Source organism: Mustela erminea, chromosome 6, assembly GCF_009829155.1.
Source record: "Mustela erminea isolate mMusErm1 chromosome 6, mMusErm1.Pri, whole genome shotgun sequence".
NCBI classification, from domain to species: domain Eukaryota; kingdom Metazoa; phylum Chordata; class Mammalia; order Carnivora; family Mustelidae; genus Mustela; species Mustela erminea.
The window spans coordinates 106,531,949-106,553,782 of NC_045619.1; the positions used below are offsets into that span (position 1 = coordinate 106,531,949).

General features: G+C 37.1%; 1 protein-coding gene across 13 annotated transcripts in view; it reads left to right on the forward strand.

The window, feature by feature from the left end:
* Positions 1 to 21,834, forward strand: part of ERC1 (ELKS/RAB6-interacting/CAST family member 1) — a 541,029-nt gene that overhangs the window by 110,733 nt on the left and 408,462 nt on the right. For 6 of the 13 annotated variants that reach the window (XR_004287084.1, XM_032349203.1, XM_032349211.1 and 3 more), the window contains exons 4-7: positions 3,942 to 4,016; positions 12,200 to 12,355; positions 13,647 to 13,739; positions 16,961 to 17,128. Coding sequence is in view for 12 of the 13 variants with exons in the window: in XM_032349203.1 (XP_032205094.1) it covers positions 3,942 to 4,016; positions 12,200 to 12,355; positions 13,647 to 13,739; positions 16,961 to 17,128 (492 nt within the window). In the remaining variant the exon portion in view is untranslated. The remainder of the gene's footprint in view (positions 1 to 3,941; positions 4,017 to 12,199; positions 12,356 to 13,646; positions 13,740 to 16,960; positions 17,129 to 21,834) is intronic. The other 7 variants (XM_032349215.1, XM_032349213.1, XM_032349209.1 and 4 more) reach the window with 2 other exon arrangements.

A 21,834-nucleotide genomic window follows, 5' to 3' on the forward strand; every position in this document is an offset into this window, starting at 1 on the left:
AAAAAAAAAGAAAAAATAATACATGTATAAGTGGACCAGAACAGTTCAAACCCATGTTGTTTAGGAGTCAACTGTAGTTGAATCTGTGGGATTGGGGAAGGGCTACTTTGTATGGTTGGTGTGCATGTTGTTCAACCAAACAAGGGTTTCCTGCTGATGGAACAGGTGGGGCCTAAAACTCTACCAGTGTTTCATGGTGAGGTTGCATCTACTCCAGAGGGTTTGCTTTTTTTCTAATTCATTTTAAGTTTCTCTGTGGGCTAGTAGTGTTCCTGGAGTGGGGCTATAGAACAGTTCCAGGGATGGAATTTAGAAAATGTCTGTGCTTAGGGGAAAGGACAGAGAAGAAGCCTTCAGAGCTGGGATAGTCTTTAAATTTTTTTTTTTTTTTAAAGATTTTATTTATTCATTTGACAGAGAGATCACAAGTAGGCAGAGAGGCAGGCAGAGAGAGAGAGAGAGGAGGAAGCAGGCTCCCCGCGGAGCAGAGAACCCGATGCGGGACTCGATCCCAGGACCCTGAGATCATGACCTGAGCCGAAGGCAGCGGCTTAACCCACTGAGCCACCCAGGCGCCCTGGGATAGTCTTTAATAGAAGGCAGTCGATAATTTTATAGCTGTTCCTCCCTTAACTCTCTCTATGGTTTAAAAAAAAAAAAAAAAAAAAAAGCTATTACATGGAGTTCAGAAAGGATGTGGACTGATGACAAAAGCTATTAGATTTAGGAACAAGGAGGTCCTTTATTTGATATGGTAGAGAGAGTCGTCCAGTAGAGAGGTGAAGAAGAAAACTAGCTGATAATTTATTCATTTTTTTCAGTCTTTTCTTCATCTAACAAAAGAAGAATGGATATGAAGGAGAAATAATTTTTAATGATTGCTTACATGTCACACAGTGTCTGAGGAATACAAAGGACAGTTTTGCTCTGAAGGAGTTTACAGTCTGGTATGTTAGAGAAGATTATTCCAAATACACTGTAGTAAGTGTTAGAGGAGGGCTATGTAGAAGTTAGAGGGGGTGTATGTGATTTAGCACAGGAATAGAAAGGAGTTCAAAGATTTCCTCTTCAAAGAGCCAATTCTTGAAAGTTTGGTAGCTTTGTTATTCATTCACTCATCATTCATTCATATGTTGTTAGAAGATACATCCTCTGGGAGAAGGAAAAGTAGAGTAAGGGGTTCTTTTTTTGTCAGTTTGAAGTTTTAAAATAAGGAATGTTGTGTTGACATTAAATGTTAATTTTTTAATGAAAAATGTCAAACCTATACTTATCACTTAGATATACCAACTACCAAAGTTTTGGCGACACTTGCTGCATGTGTCCTATTTTTTTCCTTTTCTTTCTTTTTTCACCAAAGATTTTAAAACAATTTTTTAAAATTTTTTATTTTTTATAAACATATATTTTTATCCCCGGGGGTACAGGTCTGTGAATCGCCAGGTTTACACACTTCACAGCACTCACCAAAGCACATACCTTTAAAACAAATTTTCAACATGATGTGATTTACCTCTACAGAGTTTACTATACGATCTCTAAAATATATGAACATTTTCTTATATAACCACAGTGTGATTATCACAACTCATAAACCTAATAATCTAGAGAAGACATTTGAGTCAAGACTTGAAGGAGACAAAGTCCTCCCCATGAGCTGATGAAAGAGAGTTTAGGTAACGGGAACATCTCGTGTAAAAGTCCTAAGGAATGGGAGAATGCCTAGCATATTTGAGGAACAGCGAGGAGTCCATTGTGGCTGAAGCCTGGTGACAGAGAAGAGTGGTGAGAGATGAGGTCTTGTAGGCTACTGAAGGGACTTTGTGCTTTGAGTCAGATAGGGAACCATGACAAGAATTTTGAGTAGGGGAGACAAGATTAAATTGAATAGAGGAGACAAGATTAAATTCATGCTTAAAGGTCACTGTGAGTGCTCTGTTGTAGACTGCAGTGGGGCAAGACAAAGGGTGGGGACCCTAATTAGGAGCTTGTTATTGTGTTTAAAAGATACCTACAGATGTATATGTATATATGTGTGCGTACACACAAACTCTCTTTCTCTCTCTCTCTCTCTCTATATATATATATATATATAAATATATATATTTATTTTTTTTGAGAGAGTGGGAGGGAGAGAGGGAAAGAGAGAGAGAAAGCAAGAACGAACGTGCTGGGGGAGGGACAGACAGAGAGTCCCAAGTAGACTCTGCTGAGTGTGGAGCCTGATGCGGGGATCCATCCCACGACTCTGAGATCATGTCCAGAGCCAAAACCAAGAGTTGGATGCTTAACCAACTGTACCATCTAGGTGCCCCTAAAAGATATATTTTTGTTGGTGGCTTATTCCAGGTGGTAACAGTAGAGATGGCAAGAAGTGCTTGCATTTTGGATATGTTTTGAAGGTAGAGTTTACTGGATTTCCTGATTGACTGACTATAGCTCCAAAGCAAAAGGAAGGCATTAAAGACTCAGGTGTTTCACCTGAATGACTGAAAGGATGGAGCAGGCTTTAAGAACACCTGGAGTTAGGGAGAAAAGTAGCAGAAAGAGTGTTATCTATTAATAGTGGTTTGCACTATAGTTTCAGCAGCCAAGTGGTAAATGTGGATGTTCAAAAGTTACTGGTTTTTAAATGCTGACTGTTTATAATTTAGAACTTTTGTCAGTTCAATTGTACTGCTCTTTCAGGAAGAGGTAACTCTGTGAAGTGTACCGTTCTGTTTTCTGTTTTCTCTCAAACCATTTTTCCTGGCCAGGCAGGAATGAATAAATTAGGTGAAAGGTATAATTAAAGTATTATACATTCCTTTCATTATGGTTGAGTATAGTTCAGATGGAAAGTATTCATATGTGTATTCTCTGGGATCACTGAACTTGATCTTAGCCAAAAGGCCGAGAAGCACTTCTCTCTGGGATTATTAGAAGCTTTGCCAGGGTACTTTGGAAATGTTGACTGGTTAAGTCGGAGGCATTCACGAAATCTGACAGGAAATAGCCTGAGGTGGTCCGATAACTTTCCTGTGACCCTTGAAGACCCTGATTATGATATTACTACCATTGCTTCCTTTCTTCCTGATTCTGAGATCACTAAAATTTAGATGAAAAAGAATAGTTACGTTTTTATGACATTTTATTTTTATTTTTTTTTTTTTTTTAAAGATTTTATTTATTTATTGGACAGATGGAGATCACATGTAGGCAGAGATACAGGCAGAGAGAGAGGAGGAAGCAGGCTCCCCGCTGGGCAGAGAGCCCGATGTGGGGCTCGATCCCAGGACCCTGGGATCATGACCTGAGCCGAAGGCAGAGGCTTTAACCCACTGAGCCACCCAGGCGCCCCTATGACATTTTATTAACATGAACAATCTTACTTTCTTTTTTCTTTCTACTTGTCACCCTGCTAGAGAGAGATTTTCATCCCAGGTAGCCAGGTTGTTACTCTGGAGTAGGTGCTGTAGAAAGGATGTGATTAAAACAAATGCTTTTAGTAGCTTTGTGCAGTGCAGACTGATGTCTGCTTTTATTTCTCCTTTTAAAAAGGAAATATTTCTGATCTCCCTTTGGACTGTGTGTGGAGTTCTGATTTATAGGTCTTAGAGTCATGTGGAAAATTGACACTGCTCTGGGATTGCATTGTAGTTTCCATCTGTTGTACTGATTTCACCTGTGTGACTAATTTTAAATAACTAGGTGTTCACTGACAGGGGCTCATATGCCTGTATGTGTGACCCTTATAATCCTTTAGCCTGAATGCAACCTGTGGTTCTCTGATCCACTGGGGAAGGTTTGGTAGACAGGGATCTGAGTGTCTTGTAAGGCTGGGGTAGTCATTTTTTTTACACAGTTATTCCCTCTCGCCATCCTTCTCTGCTCTCCCTTTAGGAAAAAAAACAAGAGTGAAAAGGAGGACACTTACTCTCATTTTTACTTTTCTGATACAGGAGATGCATCGGAGATTTGAGAATGCTCCTGATTCTGCCAAAACAAAAGCCCTGCAAACTGTTATTGAAATGAAGGTAAGTAAGAGTCTGCAAAGAATCTTGTGAGTCACTTTATACTTTTAAGTGATTGCACATTTTCCTGTGTGAGTTTTAGAAAATCGTATATAATAATATTTCACTTATTTTGTAGATTGAGAAGACATAGTAAGATGATGAAAATGACACTTCAGTTTTATTCACTTTTAGTTACAGAAAACTCAAATGGGACCAAAAAGGCTTGTCCAGAATTTCTTTTAAACAGCTGTGCTTAAAACTTTTGATCTCAGGACCCCTTTTTCTCTTAAAATGACAGACTCATTCATTGGTTTTTAGAAAATGCCTGCCTAATACTAAGTCTAGTAACCATAGTTAGTCAGTTGTTCTTTCAAGTAAAAGTGATGTTACATGAAAAAATTACCTAATGCAGCAAAGAGGCAAACAAGTGCTGTTCCTAAGGAACAACTTTTGTACTTCAGTGGGCAGAAATGCCTAGCTCCTTCCCATTTCATCACAGAGAATATTAAAAAAATGTGTTCTGAAGGGTTGTGATTAATTAGAAGTAATAATTTTTACTGCTTCATTAGGAACATTCTCAAGGGAAGCAGTCTTCCAAAACTTTTATTTCTAGGGGCGCCTGGCTAGCTCAGTTGGCAGAGCATGTGACTCTTGACCATCGGGGTCAGTGTGACCTCAGGGTCACATTGGGCCTAGAGCTTATTTATTTATTAATTTTTAAATTTCTAATATTTCTTTCTTTTTTTTCTGTGAGCGTCTGATGCTGAAAAGTGCGATGACTGCTGGTATGGTTTGGTGCTACTGCCTGTTGTCCTAAGACACTAGCAGTTTTTTTCCCCTCACTATTGCTTATATACTTTTAGTGCAAATGTTAACATAGTGGATAAGGCAAATAAAGTCATAGTATTATTATGAAAATGGCTTAGACTATGTAGACTTCTTGAAAAGGTCTTGGGGGATCCAGAATTTAGAACGTGAACCATACTTTGAAAAACTCTGCCTTAAGTTAATGAATAGTTAGAAGTCTTTGAGCTCTGTATTATATTAAGAGCTTGCCTTCCAGATTCCTTGGTTTCAAAATTTGGCATTCCTTGAATCAGTTACATGATCACAAAGTAAGTTACCTAACCTCCCTATACCTCAATTTCTTCACTGTTAGAAGGAGGTAATAAGAGTGCTATCCTATAGGTTGTTTTGAGGTTTAAATTAGGTATAGCAAGTAAAACACTTTGAACAGTACCTGGCATGTCACAAACTGTTAGCTGCTGCTATTATTACTTTTATGAACATCGTATTCTTTGTTCCAAAAGCTGAAAGACTCTTACAGGTAAGGATCTCTCTGTCTTTCTCTTTTTTTTAGCTTTTTCATATTCCTGAAAAAGATTGACACTTTTTACTTTGTGAGCTTTTATTTAATATTTGTTAATATAACAAGAATATTTAGTTATTGGTATATGGTTTTATGTAAATAGAGGCTTCCCAAATACAGTTTTAAGAACTTTTCTCTGAATTTAAATGATTTCCTGTTAAAATTTTGTGTATATCTTTATTTCCAGTGGGGAAAGGATTTACCAAACAAATTCTGAATTAGTAGAATTCTGGGCTGTTTGTAGTTAGTTTACAGTCTTGAACATAATCCTGCAAAGAGCCTTAAAAAGTTTCATTGTATGTTCACATTTCCCACAAATCTCTTTGTGTATTTTATTTCCTGAGCCCTGTTTAAATCTAAGAATAAAACACATGAATGTACCTGTTTCCAAAATCATGTTACTCACCTTTTGATAGAATAGGGAAATATAGGGGGCACCTGGGTGGCTCAGTGGGTTGAAGCCTCTGCCTTTGGCTCGGGTCATGATCCCAGGGTCCTGGAATCAAGCGGCTCTCTGCTCAGCGGGAAGCCTGCTTCTCCCTCTCTCTGTCTGCCTCTCTGCCTACTTTTGATTTCTGTTTGTCAAATAAACAAATAAAATATTTAAAAAAAAAAGAATAGGGAAATATAATAGTATTAATTGGTAGTGGCTTTATTTTAACTTGTGTTAACCTTTAGCCATTTGATTAAGAAACAAGAGATTCTGAGATTCTGGTGGCCCAGCTGGGTCAGGTGGATGCTTTGCTAAAATCACAGCTGCAAGTATAGCATGAACTTGAGAGAATTATGAAGGTCTAGAATAGTCTTGGGGGGAAGAGGAAAGGAAGATGGTTGATAGACCATAAAAAAGCCCACTGTCTTCAAGGTGATGTAATTTTCTTTTCTCTTCCCTTTGCCTTTTCTTCCTGTTCTTCCTCCCTTCTCTTGCCTTCTTCCCCCCGCATCTTCTCCCTCTCCACTCTACCTCCCCCTTCCTTCTTCTCTAATTTTTTTTCTTTTTTCCTTTAGCAGTGGAGGAACAGGTATGAATTACTGTGCTGCTCTAGGTGAGAGTTTTGTCAGGTAGATAATGGCAGAATTATTGGGATGCATATGAATTGAGGATCATGGTGAGAGAGTTTGTATAATCAGGAAAAGAATGTAGTGTGGATAGTAAGAAAGAGAATTCAGAATGGACTGACAGGTTGGGAGAAAATGTGACAGGGAATGTCTATGAGGTTTACGAATAGCAAATAGAAAGTGATGGTGCCACAGGCCTGGGGAGAGAGTCCTGGTTTTAGGATCCAGAGTTTAGTCCTGTCGAGTGGGTAGTGAAGTGGACTGGTAGATGAGGTCATTGGAATTAAGGACATCATGGAATTAGAACATTGAAATCCCAGGATGATGGCAGGAGTGGTATTTGAAGGGAAGATTGATTGTGAGTCAGGAGCCAAAGATGTTTTCAAGTGGCCGGAAGTGATTGGGAAGTCCCTAGATGGCAGCAGCGAGGAGGGTAAAGTGAAAAGGAGTGTGTGCTGTAAATAAAGGGAGGCAACACTTTTCCCCCTGCTCTTTTCTGGTACTGGACGGTTAGTAACCTTCATCGGGGATAATGCAGGGAAAGTATATCCTTTGTGAAAGCCAAAAGGTTTACCTTTTGGTGAGGAGAAAATTGTGGGGGGAAAAAAGGTGAGGATTTGAGAAATTTTGCAAGGAACAGGGGATGTCAGTAGGCTCATTGGAAATGGCTGATTAATGATGGGAGACCCAGGGCTGGGGGAAGTACAGAATAGTAAGATGATAAATAATTTATTTACTTAGTTATTATACATTCTAGGAGTAGGAAACTTGGTTGGAAGGACTGTCCTGACATAAACCCAGTCTGGTTGAGTTGTGGTAGAACAAGTTGAGCATATCAGACCTTGTTTTTCTGCCTGATTTCAGTGAGTAGTCTGGCAGGTCTCTTATCTGGGCAGTCAGTGGCTGCCTCAGGACTTTCAGAGTTATAGTTTGGTCCCTTTTGGGGAGAAGCTTTTATGGGACATGATTTGGTAGTGAGGGTGCTGATTGCGTTAAGAACTGCCTCTGTATTTGTGTTGGAGTTCGGGGAGAAGATTGATAATGTTTCTTGGGGCATTGTGGGGACTTTGTAGAGTTAGAGGCTGTGTAGGTAATGTGCAGAGCTTGAGTTCATAGCTGGAGGCAATTTTGTGTTGTGTGGAGTACCAGTTGTGGAGTACCAGTGGTGCTGTGGACTGCTCTGCAGTCCCTCTTGGCATTGGCCCCTTTTTATCCACCCACCGCCCCCAACTAATGTCAGAGGTTAGCCACGTTTCATTGGTAGGTTAGTCCCATGCATATGCCTGGTATTTTAGCTATTCTTAAGGAGCTACATCCTGATATTTCCAGGAAGATGTATAGTGATCTTGAAGGTAAATTTTCAGATAGTACAATGAAAACAGTTTACAGGCATACCTCGGTTTATTGTGATTCACTTTATTGTGTTTTGCAGATACTGTCTTTTTTTTTTTTTTTTTAACAAGTTGAAGGTTTGTAGCAACCTTGTGTCAGACAGGTCTTTTTTTAAAAAATTAAAAAAAATTATTTTTATTTTTTTAAATTAACATATAACGTATTATTAGCCCTGGGGTACAGGTCTGTGAATCACCAGGTTTACACACTTCATAGCACTCACCATAGCACATATCTTCCTCAATGTCCATAACCCCACCACCCTCTCCCTACCCGCCTCCCCCTGGCAACCCTCAGTTTGTTTTGTGACATTAAGAGTCTCTTATGGTTTGTCTCCCTCCTGATCCCATCTTGTTTCATTTATTCTTTTCCTGCCCTTCCCAAACCCCCCACACTGCATCTCAACGTCCTCATATCAGGGAGATCATATGATAATTCAGACAGGTCTTTGGGTACTATTTTTCCAACACCATTTGCTCACTTCATGTCTCCGTGTCACAAGTTAGAAATTTTCCCAGTATTTCAGACTTTTTCATCATTATTATATTTGTTGTGGTGATCCGTGATCAGTGATCTTTGATGTTGCTATCATAATTGTTTTGGGACACCACAAACTGTGCCTATGTAAGATGGCAAACTTGATAAATATGTGTGATCTGCCTGCTTCACTGACCTGCCATTCTCCTGTAACTCTCCTTTTCCTCAGGCCTCCCTATTCCCTGAGACCCAACAATATTAAATTAGGCCAATTAATAACCCTACAATGATCTCTATATGTTTAAGTGAGAAGAGTAACATGTCTCTCACTTCAAATCGAAAGCTAGAAATGATTAAGCTTGGTGAGGAAGACAGGTCCAAAGCTGAGGCCTCTTAACACCAAATAGCCGAACTGTGAAGGCAAAGGAAATGTTCTTCTTTTTTTTTTTTTTTTTAAGATTTTGTTTATTTGACAGAGAGAGAGAAATCACAAGTAGGCAGAGAGGCAGGCAGAGAGAGAAAGAGGGGAGGAAGCAGGCTCCCTGCGGAGCAGAGAGCCCGATGCGGGGCTCGATCCCAGGATCATGACCTGAGCCGAAGACAGAGGCTTTAACCCACTGAGCCACCCAGGCGCCTCAAAGGAAACGTTCTTAAAGGAAATTAGTGGTGGCTACTCTAGTGAAGACATGAATGGTAAGACAGCGAAACAGTCTTATTGCTCATATGAAGAAAGTTTTAGTGGTCTGGATTGAAGATCAAACCAACCACAATGTTCCCTTAAGCCAAAGCCTAATCCAAGGAAGGCTCTAAGTCTCTCAGTTCTGTGAAGGCTGAAAGAGGCAAGGAAGCTGCAGAAGAAATGTTTGAAGCCAGCAAAGATTGGTTCATGAGGTTTAAGGAAAGAAGCTACTCTATGACATTAAAGTGCAAGGTAAAAGAGCAGGTATGGAGGGAGAAGCTGCAGCAGGTTACCCAGAAGACCTCATAAGATAACTTATGAAGGTGGCTCCATTAAACAACAGATTTTCAGTGTAGATGAGACAGTTTTCTGTTGGAAGAAGATGCCATCCAAGACTTTCATAGCTGGAGGAGAAGTCAGTGCTTGGCTTCAGAGCTTCTTGTGAGGGGCTAATGCAGTAGTTACTTTAAGTTGAAGCCAATGCTCATTTACCATTCCAAAAATCCTGGAGCTTTAAGACTTATATGGAGTCTGCTCTGCCTTTGCTCTGTAAAAGCCTAGATGGCAGTGCATCTATTTGCAACATCACTGAACATTTTAAGCCCACTGTTGGGACCTACTACAGAGAAAAAGAGTTTCTTTTCAAAATATGGCTGTTCATGGACAATGCACCTGCTCACGGAAGGGCTCTGATGGAGACGTACAAAGAGATTATTGTTGTTTTCATGCCTACTAACAAAACATTTATTCTGCAACCCATGGATCAGGGAGTCATTTGATTTCCAGGTATTATTATTTAAGAAATGGATTCGTAAGGCTATAGCTGCCATAAAGAGTGATTCTTCTGAAGGATCTGGGCCAAGTAAATAAAAAACCTTCTGGAAAGGATTCACCATTCCAGATTCCTGTAAGAACACTTGTGATTCATGGGAAGAGGTAAAAATATCAACCTGAATAGGAGTTTGGAAGAAGTTGACTCCAACCTTCCTGGATGACATTGAGGGGTTCAGGACTTCAGTGGAGGAAGAGCTGCAGATGTGGCAGAAATAGCAAGAGAACTAGAATTAGAAGTGGAGCCTGAAGGTGTTGAATCTTATGCTAAAACTTGAACAGATGAGGAGTTGCTTCTTACGTATGAGCAAAAAAAAAGTCGTTTCTTAAAATCGAATCTTCTCTTGGTAAAGATGCCATGAAATGCAACCAAGGATTTAGAATACTATAGAATGTTTGTTGATAAAGCAGCAGCAGGGTGTAAGAGGATTGACTGTAGTTTTGAAAGTTCTGTGGGTAAAATGCTGTCGGACAGTATCATCTGCTATAGAGAAATTGTTCATGAAAGGAAAAGTTAATTGATGTAGCAGACTTGTTGCCTTATTTTTAGAATTTGCCACAGTTGCCCCAAATTCATCCACCACCACCACCACCACCACCCTGACCAGTCAGTACCTATCAACATGTAGGTGAGTCCCTTCCCCAGCAAAAAGATTATGACTTACTGAAAGCTCGTATGATAATATTTTTTAGCAATAAATTATTTTTAAGTTAAGGTATGCATATTTTTTCCCGTAATGTTATTATATACTTAATAGAATATAGTATAAACATACCTTTTGCATGCAGTGGGAAACAAAACAATTTATTTGACTTTCTTTATTGTGATATTTACTTAACTGCAGTGGTCTGGAGCTGAGCCCAAGATATCTTTAAGTTATGGTTGTATTTATTCTTTATGGGCCAGGAGATTAAGTGTGTCCCACTGTTTTTGTGTGTGTGTGTTTTTTTAGGCTGTGGTAGAAATGGGATGCACCCACTTATTTTAAACAAGTAATTCACAATTTAGGTTTGTTGTATCTCTTGATTGCATTACTTCGGTGCATTTAATTTTGAACTACATCTACGTTTAACTTGGGTAGATTTGTAAAAGAAAATTTTTGCTGTGATATTTTTAAAGGTAACACAGGACAAGTAATATATCCCCCTTCTCTCCCCTGAACCTAAATATTGCTAGTTGTACTTGTCTCGTGATAAATCCTTAAAAACTTTTATCTTCATGCTCTAAGATTTATGATAACAAAGAATATCAATCAAGAAATCTTTGAGGTAAAGTACAAAAGGAAGTAATTTCAAAATTCTTTCTAAAGGAGTGGTTTCTCTGAAGTTCCAAATAAAGTAAAACTATACTTAATTTATGATTCTACTTCTTTATTTGTTAGGTGAATGAAACATATACAACTTTAGGAAGTGTTCATTCTGTGTAGGAATTTTTCTGTAATTGACATCTAATGTGATCTTTTTGCAATTGATAATACCTAAAGTAAACTCGGGGATAAACTAGATAGTGTGACAAGCTAAACCAAGAAATTGAATATAGAAGAATATTCTACTGGGAGATGATATTTGTGGAGATGATTTATAAGGACAGTGATTTAAAAAAAAAAAATTATTATAAAATACTTAAAATGTGTAGAAAACTAGAGAGAATAATATGATAAACTATAATTGTTAGCATAATCATCCCTTTGTTATTTTTACAATGAGATGCTATAAAATATTATTGCAAATATAGTTATATACATTATTGCATAAGTCTTTGAAACACTTTTACCTTCCTCCTTCCTTTGGGAGGAGAAATAAACCTTTTAGGGGTCACAGAGTAGAATGATAGAGTAGCTAGGAATGGTTTTTCTGTTAATATTACAGAATTTTTCCCTAGAAATTTGTTGACCACAAAGAAACTTTTTTTTCTTTTTAAAGATTTTATTTATTTATTTGACACAGAGAGATCACAAGTAGGCAGAGAGGCAGGCAGAGAGAGGAGGAAGCCGGCTCCCCACCGAGTGGAGAGCCTGATGTAGGACCTATCCCAGGAACCTGAGATCATGACCCGAGCTGAAGGCGGAGGCTTAACGCACTGAGCCACCCAGGTGCCCGACCACAAAGAAACTTTAACTAGCTTTCCATTTCTTTTACTTTTTAAAGAAGATAATTCTCTCAACTTTAAGCAAAGGGGTATAGACTGGAGGAAGGGACAGAGGAAAAATCGTATTCTAGATATGAACTCTCCTCCTTTCACCCAAGGGGCCATAAAGGATATAATTTAGAAGCAAGGCACCAAATGCTATCTTTATTTGTTTATCTTTATTAAATTCAACATTGTAAAGACTTAGTTTTTCAACGTCTCTCATTTGTTGTGAATACTTTAATGTCTAAATCTTCCATTGTCTTCAGGATTCAAAAATTTCCTCTATGGAGCGTGGGCTCCGAGACTTGGAAGAGGAAATTCAGATGCTGAAATCAAATGGGGCCTTGAGTACGGAAGAACGGGAGGAAGAAATGAAACAAATGGAAGTCTATCGGAGCCATTCTAAATTTATGAAAAATAAGGTAATGGTGTGTGATACTATAGTTTTTAAAAGAGTTTTGAGAAATTGATGCATATTTCTATTTCCTTAGTGATGATGAAGAACTTCACATTGTTTTATCAGACTTCAGGGAAGGATAATTAGAATTCTTTCAAATGCAACTTTCCTAGAACTAAAGTCAGAATTACTGATTGTAATTTCAAGTTTTCACTTAAAAGAAAATTATTGTAATTTCAAGTTTTCACTTAAAAGAAAATTATTCCTATGAGCCTGATTATGTGTTGTCACAGTTTAAGATTTATATCTATCAGTACTTCTGAGATGATTTATTAGAATTCTTTTTTTTTTTGATTTATTAGAATTCTATCCAAGTTGAATTTTTCTCACTACATGAGACACCAAGTTCTTTAACTCTTGTGTAGTATTTTAACAGCCAAAATCCTGAACCCAGTTCCCCCACCTATTTTTTTTTTTCCTGAAATGGCTTAAATAATATCCTATTTTCCCTTCAAATACAGTTCTATAAAGAAAAACCCTTTGTTCTGTCCCTTGGAGAAAATGCGTTTGTATCAGGTTTATTGTTTCCCGTGTGCACTTCAGATATACCTACAGTAAGATCACATACCAGCGCAGCATGTCAGTCCATATTTAGAAACTCAGTCACAATATTTTTTCCTTAGATCCAAAGCCATTTAGTTTGATTCTATAAACTATTTGGGCAAATTGGAGGATCTAGTTTATTATCGTTATCAATTTGCCAAGTTTGTTTTGGTTTAATTAAAAATCACAATTATGATTACATAATATTAGCTGCAAATAAGTACCCCTTGCATCCCAATTGTATTAGTTCCTCAGTTTCTCAGAACAGAAAACTGTAGAGGAATGATACACAATTATTCTAACTTCCTCTCCAGTTTCTAGCTTCTTGCTGTGGTACTCAGACCTGACATAAAAGTCAATAGAATATTCCTTTATTATTTTAAGAATCTGTTATCAATGACTACTGAAAATCGATGCTAATTTTAGAACTTAAAAATTCACATTTTCAACTTCTATTAGTTTGTATTTTTCACGCTAATTTGAGAAGAAAATAAACTACCATACAGTCTCCATTTGCTGATTGGCACATTTAAGTCCATTAAAAAATGTGAAAATAGAGAAACTATCTAGGGTTCTTTGAAGAGGGAATTAGGGGAACAGATTTGATTGTGTTATACAGGTTATTGTTATTTCCAGTTACTGCTCTGGCTGAAAAGCAGATAGTAAGACGTAGATTGACACATAAGTGAAAAAGAATAACAATGTCGTGACAGGTAGAGCAACTGAAGGAGGAACTAAGTTCGAAAGAGGCTCAAGGGGAGGAGCTGAAAAAGAGAGCGGCTGGTCTTCAGGCTGAGGTCTTTGCCGTAAGATTTACTCTTTGTGTGCAGTGATCCCACAGTGGGACCCTGCTAGCTCTGGCTTCTGGGTGGCTTATACTTTCATTCTCTTTGGTTGGCAGCTTTGCCCAATACTAGCACTAACCAGCCTGCTCTGCTCTTTAACTGACTCCTGTTCACCAGTTTGACCCATATTTCACTTTGTGTGCAGTGAGCCCTCACTTGTTCTGGTTCTTTATTGTTGCTTTTGTCATTGTATGGATGGGACTTCGAAGCGTGTTTTTTCTCCTTTCCTTTTGTAGATAATTGTTTTATATGAATGGTGATCTCCATTTCTTCTTCGGTATAAGAATATGCAGATGTTCTCCGTTTTAGGGATTATTTGAATTTGAAATCCTTTTTTTTTTTTTTTAAACTGAGATATAATTGATTTATAACTTTATATTTCAGATTTGCAACATAATGATTTGAGATACACACAGACACACACACACACACACACACACAAATGATCTGCACAGTAAGTCTAGTTAATATCTATCACAAAAATTTTTTTTCTTCCTTTGATGAGAACTTTTAAGATCAACTCGCCTAGATTTTGAAATTCTTGAGTAAAGTGCTTTAAGTTCATAGGTATTTAACTTTAAGTCTCCATTAGGTGATTTTCCAACAAATGTTACTTTTTAAAGAATAGATGTGTAGAAAGTGATTTGCTTATTTAGAGTTAGCTAGTCAATTAGAATTAGCATGAAACATAAAATCTCTAAATCTAGTTTAATCTTCTGTCTAAAGAACTTAAAATTCCATTTCAAAATGTAACAAAAAAATAATAAAATAGCTAACACTCAAACACTTATAACCTGCCAAGGTTGGTATATGACCCAACCCCAGTTTATAGATGTGGAAACTGAGGTAGCAGAGTGGTACTCAGGTGATATACCTGGTGAGAGGTAGAGCTTGATTTTTACACAAGCAGTCTGGTTTCAGAACCTGTGCTGGTGAGCTTTTCCATCTTCTGCCCTGTACTAGGCCACGTGCGTGTATGTCACACCAGTGTCAGGGAAAAAACTGCTTCTGAAAATAATTGTGGGATAAGACAGGAACACAGCATTAAAAAAACCAAACCAAACCAAACCAAAACAGAATTTGTGCTGACTTGATGTTTTTGCTATTTATGGGCCCCTTTATTAGTACAGATAGTAAAGTGAAATATTTTGTCTATAAGGCACTTATTTGGTTTATGGTAACTGTGTATTTTCTAGAGGAGTAGTTGATGCATAACTTTACCTTTTTTTTCCCTTAGCTATTATAAATATTTCTTTCTTGTGTCAGACAATGGGCTATGTACATTCCATACATTATTTTATTTAATCTCCAAACAGTATAGTAGCGTCTGTTTACTTTCTCCATTTTACTGGTCAGGAAACGAAGGCTTAGAGACGTAAATACTCAGAGATACACTTATCCCCAGGTGTGAGTGACTGCAAAGCCTCATGATCCTAACTTTTATGGAAAATGTGTGCTTTTAAACTCTGCTTTCCACTTAGAATATTTTCTTCCCTTTCTCAGTCTCTGTGGTCAATATAGCAGACTTTGATGATTCTTTAATAAAGTAGATGATGAGGAAACAGGGATTTTATACCTATTTTTAACTATGTGATTAGAGGTAATCTTTAAACCATAGTAGTTCCTTAGTTGAGGAAGTGATAACATTTTAAACATTCCTCCTGAATATTCATTCATACACAAGTATGTTTTTAGTGCAACCTGTATGTTAAGGATGGAATAATATAAATATGTACTTTTTGTTGGAAAAGGGATGTCATGAAAGATGCCACAGCATTACATTACAGGTAACTCCAAGGTACATATTTATATTATAGGGTGAAGATAGCTGCCATTTATAGTTATCTTCCATTGATGTTCTTAGTACCCTCAAGTAGTTTGCATACAGTATGCATATAGAAATATTTGTGGAATGAATGAATAACGAAATCTGCAAGTAGAATTTTCATGCATATGAGAAAATGCTTGTCTTCTTGCTAAACAAGAAGAGTAAATTAGACACTTATTTTTAGCACTCCTTAAAAGTCTAATTTAATTAAACTGATATTTATTTCATACCTCCTTATGGGAAAATGTTCCCCAAACTGTCCCTTATACCTAAGATTATTATAGTGAAAATACTATAGGTACAGTCAATGAAAAAATACAGAGAACTTTCATCAGTAATACTGAAATTACTGAACTTGTCAGTCAGATTTATACTTCCAATAATTAATCTTCTTGTGCATAGCTACCTTGCTAGGCAGAAGACAGAATAGAATGTAAAAGCAAATCTGATACTTACTTATTTGGTGTACATTTAGAATAAGAGACTATTTAGAAAATTCTTAGAAACAGTAGAATGTAAATGAAATGTTTGAAATAAAAATTTTTTAAGTTGAGATGAGAGAAATTTATGGGAGATTGATTGGCATCTTTTGACTATGGATTCCTCTGTCAGTAATTCAGTTTTAAATTACACGTGTTGATTCTTACAGAATGAGCCTTTATGCATTTAAGTTATATGCTTTTTAATCCCTTTAGCTAATAGACATTGTAGATGATATAACTTTGTAGGTGAAATCTTTTTTAAGGTCAGTATCTCTAACTCATCAAAATTATATGATTTCTGAGAGGCACAGGTTTATAATGCCTCATAACACTAAATGTGGCTTTTTAAGATAAGGGTTTTATATAAACTTTTGTTTGCGAATGAAAAAAGTAAACAGTATACCGGCAGCAGCTTTCGAATTTAACTTTAAATAGCAATGCTAGGAGGTTTTCTTTTTCCCTTCTGTTTTGTATCTACGCTAATTCTACTTTATGTTTTAAGAGGTCTGACTTAATAAAATGAAAACTGTTTCATCACTGCAGTGGTATTTAGATGCTTCCTGCTATTGCATAGTAATCTAATTGAATTGGGATTTCTCTCCCTCTATTCATTTTCTAAGGGATTTTGAAGAGTATTTAGGAGATGCAGTAAATGAAAACTGGAATTTCCCTATTTGTTGAAAAACTGTGTGTGTGTGTGTGTGTGTGTGGTGGTTATCCAAGATTAGATGATGGAAAAAAGATGAATTATGTTTTGTCAGAAAACTAATGCTTTTAGTTTCATATTTTGTGACTCAGATCTGTCAAAGAGCCAGATCAGAGGTGGTTGTTTCATTTCTTTTTTCCTTACAGTATTTTATTATCTTCTCTAGATTGGTCAGGTGAAGCAGGAGCTATCCAGAAAGGACACAGAACTACTGGCCTTACAGACAAAGCTAGAAACACTCACAAATCAGTTCTCAGACAGTAAGCAACACATTGAAGTGCTGAAGGAGTCCTTGACTGCTAAAGAACAGCGGGCTGCCATCCTGCAGACCGAGGTAAGAAGAATTCTGGCTTTGGCAGGCAGTCATTCCTTGGCACCTTTTCATGTGTATCACCTGTGCAGTTTTTTGTCATACTTAGATTTGGGAGATATGAATAACGTGCTGAATAATTGTTTCGCAATGTGGTCATACTGTACTAAAATAGAACTATCTTGTTTCATTTCTTAGATCTAACAGTCTGGTGCAGTTTATGTATGCCTTTAATTCTTTGAACTTGCCCTAAGTTTGTACTACTAAGTATACTTAAACATGAAATGTTGTAAAGATAGTTGTAAAAAAGAAATCCAAATCCATCTTTTGTTCTCACCCATGGTGAATCATGAATGGCAGTGAGCTCGGTTACCCTTTGTTTAGATTATTAAGGGTTCTTGAGTTTTGATATTATGACTAGCTTTATGTAGGCAAGCTGCAGAATCTAGAAATGTTCTAAATAGATCTCATTTTGAACTTCAGATCATGAGACAATGTGCCTTCATATCCTATTTGAAAATGAAGTTAGAAATTGTAGATTATTTAGCCTGTCTTCCTTTTTCTTTTGAAGAACTGGATAGGTAAATAAGGGTGTACTTAGATGAAAAAGAGGAATGAAAAGTAAAAACACATAAAAACATTATAGACCCAGAAAATGAGAATCCTTTAGTGAGGAGGAATGGGGAAATGACCAAAACTCTTTCATGTAATATTTTATTTTTGTATAGGTTGGGACTTTGTTGAAAATGAGAGATTCAGATGTTGAGAGATTTGAATGATGTATTTGTAATTTTCCTTACAACTCAGACTTTCCTTCAGTCATGTTTCTTATTATCAGAATATAAACCTCATTCTACCTCACAGGGATATTTTAGATAAAAATTAGGCTTTGGCTCTGGGGTCATAGTTGCTGAGTTTGAACTTCAGCCTTACCACTTAGTACCAGGTATATGATTCTGGGCATGTTATTTAAGTTCACTGTGCCTCACTTTCCCTCCATCTGTAAGATGAAGGTAATAGGAGTGTCTGCCTCGTCGGGTTGTTGTTAGGATTAAACTAGTTTATTACACACAGTAAAGCCTTTTTCTGTTATTGTTATCATTGTAGCTATTGTATTAAAATCAGCTGATTATACACACACACACTGAAAATAATTAAGAGAACACAGTTGGTTTTCTTTCCACTGGAATACATTTTATTTAGAAGATCTGCTCTTTCTTATTTTTATTCAGCTAGTTTTATGTTCATCCAGGGAATTGCAAGTATAAAATTATCTGGAAAATGTTACCTGCAAAGTTACTAACTCATGCCTTTATTAGAGTTTTTCACCCCAGTAACTGGTGTGCATGCAGTACTACACAAGGGTCAGAAGAGGGTGCCAGTGTTTTAGAGGTGAGCCTACTTCCAAGTTTAGGAGTGTGACAGTGTTGGCTAGAGGTGGCAGGTGTGCGAATCGGAGAACCAGGCAGTTGGTTTAATGATAATGCAAACATTTAAAACCTTGTCACAGTCTAATAAATGACTTTTTTCCTCTTGGAAGTCCATCCTTTTCTTTGTACCCCTTTCAAGTAGTGTTCTTATTCGATCACAAATGGGCTTGTGATTGATTTCTTGTACCATAGAGAGTAAAAACTGTATTTGTGGTCATTCTTGAATGGTTCTTATATTTGTTTTTAGCCATGTGGGAGTAACTGAGTTTCAGTGATTACCCCTATGAGTCACTAGGACAACTGCTCTAGTATGACCATCTCATCCTAAAATATAACAGTGTAAAAGTCAATAATCTTTTGAGTATAGGATAATTAAATGAAATTGATATGGTTATTTATTAGCATGTGCTTTTTTTTTTTTTTTTTTTCCAAATTACTCTGGTGACATTTTACAGGGGTCACTTTTTCCCAACATCTTTCTCATGTTAGAGCCCAATAAAAGGCAGTTTGAACCAGCTCTTGGAAAATTCTCACTTTTTTTTTTTTATAATTTGCTCTTAACTCATACTGTCCTCATTTCTGCAGCTGCCCTAGACTTTGATCTAACTCTCACAGCACTACGTTAAGCATATATGAAAAAGAACATGGATCAAGGAGTTTTTAAGAATCCTTTAAGGAAAAATAGGCTATGGCAAAAGACTTGATTTTCTTCTTGTTCCTGGTCTGGGGATTGAGGCCCTTTTGTTTTGGGCAGTGTACAATATATACTATTTCTGGAATTGCTCTTATTTTATGACCATCCCCCCCCGCTTTTTTTTTTTTTAAAGATTTTATTTATTTATTTGACAGAGAGAGAGAGCGCAAGTAAGCAGAGCGGCAGGCAGAGGGAGAGAGAGAGAAGCAGGCTCTCTGCTAAGCAGGGAGCCTGATGTGGGGCTGGATCCCAGGACCCTGGAATCATGACCCGAGCCGAAGGCAGCCATTTAACCAACTGAGCCGCCCAGGCGCCCCATGAACTTCCCTTTTAATCTGTTGATCTTCACGGAGGTGGTCTGTATTTAGTAACAGAGGTTAAAAGCTTGGGCTTTGGAGTCAGACCTTAATTTGAATGCAGCTATCTATGTTTATTACTTATGTGATCTTGGATGAATTACTTTACCTCTTTAATCCTTCATTTCCTCATTTGTAAATGGGGATAATAATAGGATTGACTTCCTAAAATGGTTGTGTCTAGAATAGATGTTTAATTATGTAGCTCTCATCTGAATTGAGAGGGAAATTCTAAATATCAATAGGTTTCAATTTTTTTTACTTACCTTATAGTTTATAAGCCCTTTTATTTTTTAAATTTCTGTTGATATATGTGATCTCAGATTAATGGTATTTATTAGGCAAGATAAGTTTTTTTTTTTCCTTTCATTGTGGGGAATTATGTGAAGTTTTTAATTAGCATATGACTTTTGGTTGGTACTTGAGGCCAATTTCAGTAGTACCCTGGGACTTTCAATATTGGTTATAATATTTTCAGGAAATTTTCTGTTTTATGTCCAGTGGCTTGTTTCTGAGTCTTGATGACATACTGTGGACCTACCAGTGAATTTATTTTCTTTTTGAGTTAAAACTGTGCAGAGCTGATTTTTCTCAATAAATTAAAATAATTGATACCTTACTGCCTCAAAGTAGTACAGTTTTTTCTTCTTCAGGACATTGAATTTTAGAATTCTGTTCGTTATAGGTGAATATTATCTCTATCTTACTGACAGTTTATAGGAAGTGGCTCTTTGTTCATAGCTGATCCAGCACAAAGTAAAGACCTGCCCTGGCTCTAGGATGTTTAGGCACTGGAGCTTGGATGTTGTTTGCCATGCACCTTCTACTTGCATTCCCAACGCGGTGCCCCAGTGTGCTGTGCTCTTCAAGCTGGAGCTTTGAACTTCCCCAACACATTGGGGAATTCTAATTAGAATTCACATTCTAATTCTAATTAGAAATACATCCTTAGGACAGAAGTGCATTTTAGAGATCTAGTCTTTCCATAAATTCATAAAACATGTTTGATAATACCTGACATTGGATGCTTTCTGTGTGTCATGCAGGGATGTATATTTTCTTCCGTTTTCTCAGTTAATCCCTGCAGTAATCTTCTAAGAAATAAGAATTGTCGTAACATCTTGAAGATGGGCACATTGAAGCTTGGAGAGATTGAAGTTACATGAGTAGTTGAGTGATTACCTGGGATTTAGAATTTGATCAGTTGAAACTCCAGAACTTATGTTCTTGATCATAATGCTATAATGCTTCCCTGTGAGGAATCTGAATATATGTGTATGAGTGAAACAGCTGTTCAGTATAAAAGAGGATTTGGCATCATGAGGTGGTTTGGGTTATTTTTCAGTAACTGTTTCTCTCTTATTGTTCTAGGTGGATCATTGCTCCATCACCACTCTGAGCAGTCCTTAGCCTGTTACGAGTCATGGGGTGGTGGTGAGGCAGGTGCTGTAGTGTAATATTGGTGAGGTACTGATTAGCTTCTGAGTGTCCCCTTCTTCCTCCACATTACCTATACCTGAGTAGAAGATCACCTCAGAAAAAGTGTTGGCAGAGTAGAGATACATATTATTACACTAGAGGTTCTCAGATTTGGGGGCTTCCTGCCTACCACCACCAGTCCCCCAGTTACAAATGGTAGAGTTGGCACTGTTCATAGTGGTGATGGGGCAGTGTCTTCTTTTGAAGGGATACAGATGATGATAAGCTTAAGAAGATGACAGGAAAATATAAGTGTAAGTATGGCTGTTAATATGCTAGGGGAATAAAACAATGTATAAGTTTCAAATCTTAAGTATAAAACTCTCAATTTATCTAGTGGAGAATAGAAAAGAATAGGGGAAAGGGCGGGGAAAAATGAGAGGTATGTAGACACCATGAAAAATGTTGACCAAAATGGTATGAATAATGAGAAAAGCAATATATTAAACTTAGATTAAAATACTGACCTCAGTTGGATTAAAAAACAAGATGCAGAATATATTGTCAATAAGAGTTAAGCATAAGGCAAAAAATAGTAGAATTAAAAATAAAAGAACAGGAAAATTTTTTATAAATAAAAGGTATATCAAGAAAATGTGTCTTCTGAATCTGATTTATTTTAACATAAGTTAAATTATCTATCCATCTATCTATCTAAAGTAGGCTTTATACCCAGTGTGGAGTACAACAAGGGGCTTGAACTCATGACCCAGAAATCAAGACCTGAACTGAGATCAAGATCTGGATACTTAACTGACTGAGCCATCCAGA